This window comes from Daphnia carinata, chromosome 9, assembly GCF_022539665.2.
Source record: "Daphnia carinata strain CSIRO-1 chromosome 9, CSIRO_AGI_Dcar_HiC_V3, whole genome shotgun sequence".
NCBI lineage: Eukaryota > Metazoa > Arthropoda > Branchiopoda > Diplostraca > Daphniidae > Daphnia > Daphnia carinata.
In genome coordinates, this window is record NC_081339.1 from 701,425 (window position 1) to 712,101 (window position 10,677).

The 10,677-nt window shown below is 41.4% G+C and overlaps 1 protein-coding gene across 1 annotated transcript; it reads right to left on the minus strand.

Moving 5' to 3' along the window:
* Positions 1-4,961: 4,961 nt before the first annotated feature.
* On the minus strand, positions 4,962-10,373 carry LOC130697287 (uncharacterized). Its single transcript, XM_057520216.1, has 2 exons — positions 6,530-10,373; positions 4,962-6,412 (listed from the first exon to the last, which is right to left on the minus strand). The coding sequence occupies exons 1-2, from the start codon at positions 10,371-10,373 to the stop codon at positions 4,962-4,964; spliced, it is 5,295 nt and encodes a 1,764-aa protein (XP_057376199.1).
* Positions 10,374-10,677: the final 304 nt, after the last annotated feature.

The following is a 10,677-nucleotide window of genomic DNA, read 5'->3' on the forward strand; positions in this document are numbered from 1 at the left end:
TTAGAAGCTACATTTGGGGAATGGAGACCGTGGGGGGTGACTAATCATTACACTCTTTGTTGGCGTTTAAGCAAAAAGGATTTAGCAGGAAGTCCGGCAAGCTGGAGTCTACACTTAAAAGAGTTTCTAGTAGGATGAACCAACGAAGTAGTTATGCGTTCTTGCCATGAGGATATCACGGTAGGAGACTTAGGATTGACGCGTACGGTAGCGACAATTCGAGCTCCTTAATATTTTTGGGCGTTGACCGAAGATGCCAGTGAGTTCGTGCGCAGTAACTGAGAGTGCCAATCTCGCAAACCATTATACAAACGATCAGCCAGATACATGGAAGTGAAAAGAACCGAGCGCCTATTTGAAAGATCAGGAATGGATATCCTAGGCACATTCCCACTATGAAAAGAGGAAACAAACCCAGCGTCGTAGCTGTTGACTACGTGACAAAATGTGCAGAAAGCGCTTCTACTTCTGACGCTAGCGAAATAGCTGATTTCCTAGTAAAAGGTGTCTTGATATGAAATGGTGCTCCACGCAGTTAACAAGAGATTAAGGGCGCTCTTTATTGCATCAGTGACTCAAAATATTATACAGGTGCTAAGAACCTATCACCGCACCACAACCGCTTACCGAGCGCAAGACCACGGACTGCTGGACCGCATTAATCATACATTGGCAGACATGTTGTCAATTTATGTGAGTGGCGGATCATCGTGACTGGGAAGAATCGTTACCTTTTGTAAGATTCGCATACAATACTGCACATCACGAGACCACAGGAAGATCCCCATTGTACCTCGTGTACGGAAGAGAAGCCATACTCCCAATAGAAGATGCTTCAAGCGCAGACCCAATCCTGATTCCACCTGCTCATTGTGATTCATCGGAATGGGCAATTCAACGCCTGTAACAAGCACCACTAGACGTACAAGCACGAACCGACGTGGTGCAACAGAGGAAAAAGAAAATTTACGACGAAAAACCGAAGAAAGCAATAGCGTTCCTACCAAATGAATAAGTACTGGCCTACACCCCATTAAAAAGGTGGCAAATCAGAAAAACTTCTACATCAATGGTTTGGACCTTATACAGTGGTAGGACAAACGACACCAAGTAACTACGAGCTTTGTTTGGGCATATTTCCGAAAACAGAGGTACAAGTCGAACGAATGCAACGTTTCATAGACATGACCCGTACCGCACCGCACACAGAAAATCAAACAACTACCAACAAATTAAAGTGTAATGAGAACTAGCAGCCAAAAAGATGCTTAACCGCAAATCCCGCGGAACCCGAAAGACCGCCAAAAGAATGCATTAGATCTTCGCACAGTTTGCCAAACGAAAGAAATAGGCCGTCGAATGCTGCAAAACGGATACAGAAGTTCAAACTGTACCATCAAAAACGCAAAAAAGAAGATGAGGCACAAGTGGCTGGAACAGGAAACAGAGCCGCAGGAAGATCTGCACGCATAGCGCAAAGAAACACAGTAAAATTAACCTTACCGTTACTGCTATTACTGCCGTCAGTTACGCCAGGCCAGCAACTTCAAAAGAAATACTTGCCTATCAAGGTGTCATCTTCAAGTCTGAAGTTTCACGGTTAATCCCCTGAAAACCGTGATCAAAACACTAACGACATACTGGGAAGGTTAACACCATGAACTTCCGATGTGATTGACGCAATGACAAATTTCAAAAACGGAAAAAAGAGGCCTAAAAATGAGAACAAGCGGAACTGAGAAGCCTTAAAAAGATTGAAGAACGACTAATCGAATTAAAACAAATCGTAAAATTAGGTAACACCAGAAAGGGTGTTCTAGTCTAGAGGTCTAGTAGACGGAGGTGGAAAAGTTTGCTTTTCGGAGTACCCACTCAAAAAGATCTGGAACATATAAACAATCGTGTTAAAAAATTGTCAGCGGAGACTACTGCCATCCTTCACGCGTTGGAAGTCCACACCCCTTTAATCAACGAAACACTTTGGGAAACAAAAGCAACCTCGAACGCCGTTGAAGAACTGCAAAACGCGCTTTTGAAAAACTGGAACGTGAAGGATGAAAAAAAGATCATAAAATTGAGGGAATTACTCAAGAGGTCGAAAAGCATGAGATAACCAGAGCAGCCAATAAAAAACTTTTCGAGAAATGTAGTCCGCCTTAGCATGGATGAATGAATTGATTGAAAATTTTGCCGTTGGCCTAGCAACAATGGCAATGGAAGGACTGTCCGCAATGTTTTTTCCACCAAGCAATGCAAATTCAACAGTGTGGAAATAAACTAAACCTATTCCTCCTTCAGGTTGGTCATTGAACCCATTAAGTCAAACAGGGGACACCTGACAAGTCTATAAAAATGCAAAAGTATTTCTGGCAACAGCGGAAGACCGTTTGAGAATTTTCATCCACTTATCGGTGTTCGAATTCCCATTTGGATTCACACTCTACGAAGTGATCAGCATGCACCAAGACCAATGAAAAATGCCCCCAGGGGGCACAATTCCATCCGTTATCTGCATTCTTAACTGTGGTAAACCAGACAGGCATTTGTTCAACTTTCAACACACGAAGCACATCGCTGCACGATGCCCATCACATCAATTTGCTCTATCAGCCGAGCGATAAACAAAAGGAATAGAGAACCAACCTGCGCAATGGCATAGTTCTGAAAAGATAGAAAGTGAAACCGCTTACAACGCTCGCCAAAATTATCTCCGAGGACGGGACAGCAAACTATGTATTAGGACATCGAAGATGAGTATACTTTACAGCGGAAGAAATGAAAATTACCATAACTTGCCTGAGCAACAGAGGAAAAACAAACACACTAATAAAACGTGAACCTTTCGATGTGTTTGAAGTCCCAGCAACATGCAGTGCATACACAACAGATTAGAGTTTTCAAGCAAGTTTCAAGAAGAACGTTAAGCATTCGTTGAATATTGTTACTACTGCCGCTATCCGAACTGGAAAATGCAGATCTCACCCCGAAAAAGTCTGAAACGAGGGAAATGGACAGCAGAACAAGAAACTAGAAAAAGAAAAACAGGCTTCATGCATTTAGCAAGGCCACAACACAAAATCGGGTTACCCTTATGGGGGAACATTTGTGAATAATAAAGAAGAAGAAAAAGGAAGAAAGAAAGTCGAACGAATTATCAACGCACGGTATCCTTTCGAACTTATCGCCGCTATAGCCACTTTTTTATATATAGCCCTATTTTCTTCGAAGAAAAACTGGCAAACCACAGTGTCTGACCAAACGAATAAATGAACCTGAAAGTCGGCTAAATAGACATGAAGTGGAAGTCGAAGACCAGCTGAAAAACGTTTTTCGTGCGTCATGCACAAATTATTTTCTCTCTTTTCCTTTCTCATTTCAGGTATCTCTATCATTTAAGGAATAGTAAATTAGAATGAAAAAAACATTTCTTTTGTATTCGAATAAAATACTCTACTGTATGAAATGTTCTTCCTGAAAAATGTAGAAAACGTATATTTAGCTAAATGTTTTAAATTCCCAAACATTTCTTATAGTGATAGGAAATTTTTCGCTGAAACCATTTTAGACTAAACCCCATGTGACAGATGTTTTCAAATCATTAGAAACAACATAGAATTGTCGTTGCCGTGGTAAAATTAATTGCAATCGGGACGAATTGCAGTCTGAGGGGGGTTGTAACGCACAGCAAACGTATGCTAATGGAACCCATGCAACTTATCTGTTATATGTAGACAACCCCCGGGAGTAACGTCAACGCATGATTACCAAAAGGCACCAGAAGGTTGTTTTCCAATTAACACGGGCATTTACTGAATTCAACAAAACTTACTAAACGCCCATCATGAACGGTTTAAAAAACGAGGCCACTCAGTCCTGCCCTGTCCTGTCTTGATCTCGCAGGTAGTACTGGTGATCAAAACCGCAAAAAGATTCCTCCTCACGATGTTCCGTATCGAACATTCTGAGACAACCAGACACCAGGAAAAAAACTTCATCAAAACCAAAAGTCGAAAACAAAATTCCTTCAACAATAAAAGCTTTGTGCCAACAATTGAACAATCCATGAGAAGAGAGAAAGCAGGTAATAAATAAACACAGAATAAAAAAATAAACAAGAAGGAAAAACATTAGAGAAAGTCAAAACTAGAAGACGGAGAGAGAAGAAAAAATTTATAACAGAATTATATAAATGGCGTGGAACAAAGAGAGAAAAAATTATCAGTACACCACAAAAGAAATTAAGTAATCCTCATAAGCCTCTCAACAACGCAACAAAAACAATCTACTATCTTTATAAAAGCCAAAGGTCTATTTGTGGGAGGAATTTGTTTGTGTATCTGTCTGTGGGTTTGTCCGAAAAACCTAACGGCGCGCGCACGACGTCATTAGTTCGCGAGCAGTAACATGTCCTTTTTCTACCTGTTAAAAGGTTCGCCTACCTGAAAATAGGTTTAAACTGCCTTTGACAACGCTTAACCTTTTCTTTTCCTTTCGCCATCTGTTTTGTCATTGGTCGTATTGACATCACGGGCTTTTTTTCTACCTGGAAAAAGGTTCAACTACCTGAAAAATGGTTTAAACTGCCGTTGGCAAGGCTTAACATTTTCTTTTCCTTTCGGTATCCCTTTTGCTGTGTAGCTGGATGGCAATGCTTCACTGTGAATTTCGGTACCCGATAGCGTTTCAATTAATTGAGGCTTTGGCGAACCGTGGGTCGATAAAAATCAACTCGGTTCAAAATAAAGAAAGGTACACAAAAGGAAATACAGGAGAAGGTTCTTTATTTACCATAGAAAAATACAGAAGAAACTTAGCTCCGATGATCTTGATAACCTGTAGAATACTGACTTATTTAATCTTAAAGACGGTCGGTTTTTATACTGGCGCGTCCTTGCAGTTGCGTTACAACGTTTCTTAGTTATACAATAAATTCTTAGTATTTGGAGGGGTGAGCGCATGACTCATAGTTGTTTGGAATTGTGTTTTGAGTTCAGCGCCCCCTCCTGGTAATAATTCGAATCTACATCCTCCCCCGGTTGATCAGGATGATCAAGAATTTTCGGTTGTCCAGTGGATGGATTCTTGTCGTCCGGTGCAATTTTCGGGGCGTTCTCTGCGGTAGCTGCGTCGGATTCGTCTGAGAAGACTTCCAATGGAAATAGATTTTGGATAGGGCGAATCGTTTGGCCTGATTCTAGTCTTAGTTCAACTGCACGAACTACTCCGTCTGATCCGGGCAATAATCGTGTAACGATTCCATAAGGCCATAATTGTCGTTTTATATTGGCTTCATGTACCAATACAATTTCCCCAACGTGAATGGGTCGTGTTGGGCGATTTGCTGTGCGAAAGCGAGTTAAATCTTGTAAATACTCTCTCCTCCAGCAGTTCCACCAATGGGTAAGGACTCGATTTCGTTTTGTTTCTTGGGACATGAGTTTTGTTCTTGTGGATGTTGGGGTGGATTCTGTTTCTGTGGAGTGAATTGCTTTGGAATTGAGTTTGTAGCCGTAAATAAGATGGCTTGGGGTGAGGGGGAGAGGTTCTTCTAGACAATTGTCGGTGTAGGTCAGGGGCCGGCAATTGATGATATTTTCTGCTTCAAGGAGTGCAGTTTCTAGTTGCATAAATGAGAGCAGTGCTCTTCCGATGGTTTTCCGTAAAACTTGTTTTAGTGTGCGAATCATTCTTTCCCACCAACCACCCCACCAAGGAGCTAGGTTGGCAGAAAATTTCCAAGTGATGTTGTTGTTGCTGAGGAAGTTGTATATCTTGGGATCCTCTTTGATTTCTTGGAAATAGGAGGCAGCTGACTTGAATGTTTTCGCGTTGTCTGAGTAGATCGTTGTTGGTATGCCTCTGCGAGCAATGCACTTTCTTAGTGCACAGATGAATGTGATGGCTGTCATGTCGGGAACTAATTCGACATGGATCGCTCTGGTTGTTGCACATGTTATTAGTAGAGCATATGAATTCATAATGTCTTCAGACTGGGATTCACGGGTGTAGAGTGGGCCTGTGAAGTCTAATCCAACAAATTCGAAGGGTCGTGCTTGTTGGACACGACATGTTGGTAATGCTGCTGCTAAAGCGTCGAACGATGGTGATTGCGTTTTCTTGCAGTTTACGCAGGTTGATAAAATCCTTTTCACTTTTTCTCTGCCATGAATAAACCAGTAGGTTTCGCGGATTTCTGCGAGTGTGGCGGAAATACCCTGATGTCCAACCTTGACGTGAGCTTCTTTTATGATTAAGTCTGTGATATGATGATCCTTTGGTAATATGATTGGAGCTCTTGCGTTGGAATCAAGAAAGTGGTGTTCAATTCTTCCTGTAACACGAATTACTTTCTCCTGATGATCCCAGATTGGTCGCAGTGGTGTCCAGTTGTGGGATCGTGGCAGTGGTTTCCCTTTTGAGAGGAGTTCGTATTCTGTTTTAAACTAAAGTCTCTGGATTAATTGGATGATCTGAAGCTGGCTCAATGCTGTTTCGGCTGCTACTAGGGATGGTACCATTACGGTTTTACTTTTTGTAATTTGTACTGGAGTGATTGATGAATTGGGAATGTCGGCTCGTAGTTTTCCAAACCGGTTCATCCAGGCTCGGACTCTTATGAGTTTGGCGAGTGAGCTGAATCGAGAAAATGGGAAAGGTTCTGGTTGTCCCAAATTTATTGTTGCAACGATGGTTTTCTTTCCTTCTAGACTCAATTCTTCCTTGAAGATGCTGACATCGAATTGGGTGGTTGGATGATGTGGCCAATGATTTTCTTCTTTCTGTAACCATGATGGTCCACGTAGCCAGAAATCCTTGTTTAGGACATCTATTGTTGCTCCTCTGGATGCTAGATCTGCAGGGTTATCTTGTCCGGGACAATGTGCCCAATTTGAATTCTTGGTGAGTTGATTGATGGTTATGATTCGATTTCGGACAAATGGCTTCCAGCGTTGTGGGTCGCCCTTTATCCATGCTAATGTGATGCGAGAATCGGACCAAAATTGAAAGATGGTAGTGATAGAGTGGAAGGTTTTCTTGATGTAGTCTGATAGTTGAGCTCCTAGTAAAGCGGCCATAAGTTCTTTTCGTGCTAGGCTCATTTCCTTTCCACTAGGTGCTACTCTAGTTTTACAGCAAAGTTGTGATATTGATACTTCGTTGGTTGTTGATTTTCCTCTAATGTAGACGACGGCTCCGTAAGCTTCTACTGAAGCATCGCAAAAAACATGGATATTAATTACTCCCGGTGATGAGAATAAGATTTTTCTTGAGATCCTAAAATGCTTAAGTTCGCTGAGACTGTCCAATGCCTTCTTCCACTGATAGTATACTTCATTTGGAATTGGTTGATCCCATTCGATGTTAGCTTCCCAGATCCGTTTGTATAATATTTTTGCAATGAGGTTGAACGGACCAAGAGCTCCCATAGGATCGAATAGTTGTGATGAAATACTGATGAATTGGCGTTTGGTGACAGTTCCGGTTAATCCTATTATTTGAGTTTGAAGTTTGGATGCATCATAATAGAATTCGTCTTTCGTTGAGTCCCATCCGAGTCCAAGTACTCTTGCTGATTGGGAACTGGTAATAATTGATCCAATTAGACCGTCTGTAGGGTTTGATTGTTCTTTAGACTGGATGGGCTGTAAGAGTTCTTCCTGGGTCGCAATCCATTTCTTCATATCGAGTTTGGCGTCAGCGAAAATCTTGATGGTTTGGTTAATGAGGACTTGTGCTGCCGGTATTGTACTTGCTCCGCCTAGTTGATCGTCGACATAAAGTTGATCTCGTATGAGCTGAACTGCTTCAGGATAAATATCTTCGTATTTCTTGATGTGGGTGAGTATTACCATTCTTAATACGAATGGGCTTGATGTTAGTCCAAATGGGAGTCGAGCCCAGGTTAACTCGACTACTGCTGAATTTAAGTCCTCTGGATCTTTCACCCAGAGGAAACGTAAAGCTTCAGAATCAGTTTCTGTTAGTTGAATTTGAAGGAATGCCTTTTCGATATCGCTTATCCAGGCGTGCTTAAATGTGCGAAATCGAAGTAAAACGGCTAATAATTCGGGATTCAAATTTGGTCCAGGTTCGAGGCAATCGTTCACGCTGATTCCGGTTTTTGGTTTTGATGCGCCATTGAACACTGGTCGAACCTTAGTAGTGGTTTTATCATTGCGTACTACCGGATGGTGTGGCAAGTACGTGAAAATCCCGTTGAAATTTAGATTAGCTTCTTTAACAACTCCTAGTTGGATGTATTCCTTAATCTGATTATCATATGCTTTAAGTAAGTTTGGCTTAGTTCTTAAGCGTTTTAGTAAACCGTCGAGGCTTTTTTGAGCGATGAATCTGTTATCTTGGAGTTCATTCACTTTGTCGTTCCAAGGTAAAGGTGCGATGTATCTTCCATCACTAGCTCTGTTGATGCCTAATTCGTATTTGTCTACGAATGGATTTTTGGTTTCATCGGTTGGTTGAATACCACACGCTTCAAGAGTCCAGAATGCTCGTAGATCGAAGGATTCGTCGGGTTGATTTTCATTGTTGAAAAGTTGATCTGATACGGCTGGATTCTGGATGTCTGCTGATGCTGTGGAGGCATCGTGCTGGTTGACTAATAGAGTTGTAACTGATAGGACCTCTGTTGGGTTACTTGCAGGAAGGGTTCCATGTAAGGCCCAGCCGAATACAGTGTTAACGGCGGTCAGTCCTATGTTGCTGGTAATTACTTCGTTTAGTACGATAGAGCGATAGTAATCGGTTCCGATTAACACGTCGATCTCATTTGGGATTTTCCTATTTGGGAGAATTCGCTCATCGGCTAGCCATTTTCCAGATTGTTTGATTGTTCTGGCGAATTCGGATGCGTGGTATGGTGGTGTCATGCAGATTGTATCTGTTCCTAATAATGATAGTTGAATTGCTTCAGCGCCAGGCTGTGATGACCGTACATTGAGATTGAATCGATATACACTTTTAGTAGGTTCCACTTGGTTTCCAAAAGACTGGAATTGATGAGTTTCTACTCCATTTGTTGCCAGATTTAATTCAGTTGTGAGTCTGTTACTCACGAATGAGCGTTGAGCTCCACTATCGTAAAGTAATGCAACCTTTTTTGTGCCTCTCGGGCCTTCTACCCAAACAGTGGCAATCATTAAAATTGACCGTTTACCTTCGTGAGTAGGAAGATGTATGAGACTGGTTAGTGTTGTTGGTGCGATGGTATTTTTACTTGGACATAGCGTGATGTGGTGGTTGTTGTTGCAGTGAGGGCATCGGCGGTCGCATTTTGCGTGTGTTTTTGCTAGACAGTGATAACATCTTCTTTCCTTGGTAACAATTTCTCGTTTTTCTTGTAATGTTTTGTTGCAAGGCTCCTTGTCATGAGAAATTTTGCAGTATGCACAAAATGGGATTTTAGATTTTATTCCCCTTCTTGATGATCCATCATTTATAGTAAGCTGAGTTGTTGTTCCTAGATGCTGTTGTTTGTTGGTTGGATTGTTGTTGTTCTGATGGTTGACTGTGGGCTTATTTCTTGTTGGTTGGTAGATGTTTTCTCGGGCAATTAACTCTTGTTGAATAAAATCAATGAACGTTGCTACGTCCGCATCCCGGTGATTTGGTTGTCTATTCCACATGATTTGTAATTCGTTAGGTATTCGTTCTAAGAGAATTGTCTTGATCATTATAGAATACTGGTCTAACGAAATGTCTAGATCTTCCAAAGCACGAATATGTACCAATGCTGAATCGACAAGTGTTGTTAAATTTCGGGTATGCTCGAGTTTTTCGACGTTGGGCAGATTAAACAGACTTTTAATATGTGATTGTGCAATGAGGTGGTTTTGTCCATAGCGTCGTTCAAGCAGTTGAATAGCTCTTGAATAGTTGGTTCCAGTAGTTGGAAGACCTGCGATGATTCTTGCAGCAGTTCCCTCAAGATATTTTTCTAAGTAGGCAAAACGTTCTACATCTTTTAGTGCAGAATTTTCGTGGATAGAAACTCGAAATGCTTCCCACCAGGGTCTCCATTGTTGAATATCGCCGTTGAATTTTTTGAGTTCAAGCGCTGTTAGTTTTCGGGTCTGTAAGGGTATTGATTCTTGGGGTAGCACGGCAGGTAGAGGAGTTGGTCTCATGATTCGATTTGATCGAATTTCTAGCTCTATCATTTCATCATTTACTTCATCGTAGTTTTCTTCGTTGAGGTAATCATCTGATCCGTCTTCAGATTTAAGTTGTCTGTTAACTTCAATGATTTGTTCCCATTTATTTTTTAGTAATGCCCAGTTGACTTCGGTTTGGTCTTGGTCACGGGCTTGGATTGTTTTTTCAAGTTCAAAAGCTATTTTTTTCCAGGCTGTCATTAATGTTGACCGACGTTTCACAAGTTTTATTACTACCCCTGAAGGCTCAATAATATCCTCGGTTGATTTGGATGCTGAGTCAGTTTTATTTTGAGACATAATTTTATTTTTTTTTTACAGGATGGTTTTTAGTAGAATAAACGTTTAATAAGTTGTTGTTTTTTGGTTGAAGCGAAAAGTAATCGTGCTGATGGCAGTGGTTCTTCAGGCTCGGTTGTTAATGTTGGTGGAATTTGTATTGGTGAAGGTGAATCTTCCCCCAGTCTGATATCAGGAGTTGGCGGGAAGTCTAGTTCTTCATTGG

What these genes read in the sequence shown, in the direction of transcription:
- LOC130697287 (XM_057520216.1), bottom strand. Translation starts at nt 10,373, where the DNA reads ATGACAGCCTGGAAAAAAATAGCTTTTGAACTTGAAAAAACAATCCAA. An exon ending in TCCAGTACAAATTACAAAAA is followed by an intron (nt 6,413 to 6,529) that starts GTAAAACCGTAA and finishes TCCTCTCAAAAG; the next exon opens with GGAAACCACTGCCACGATCC.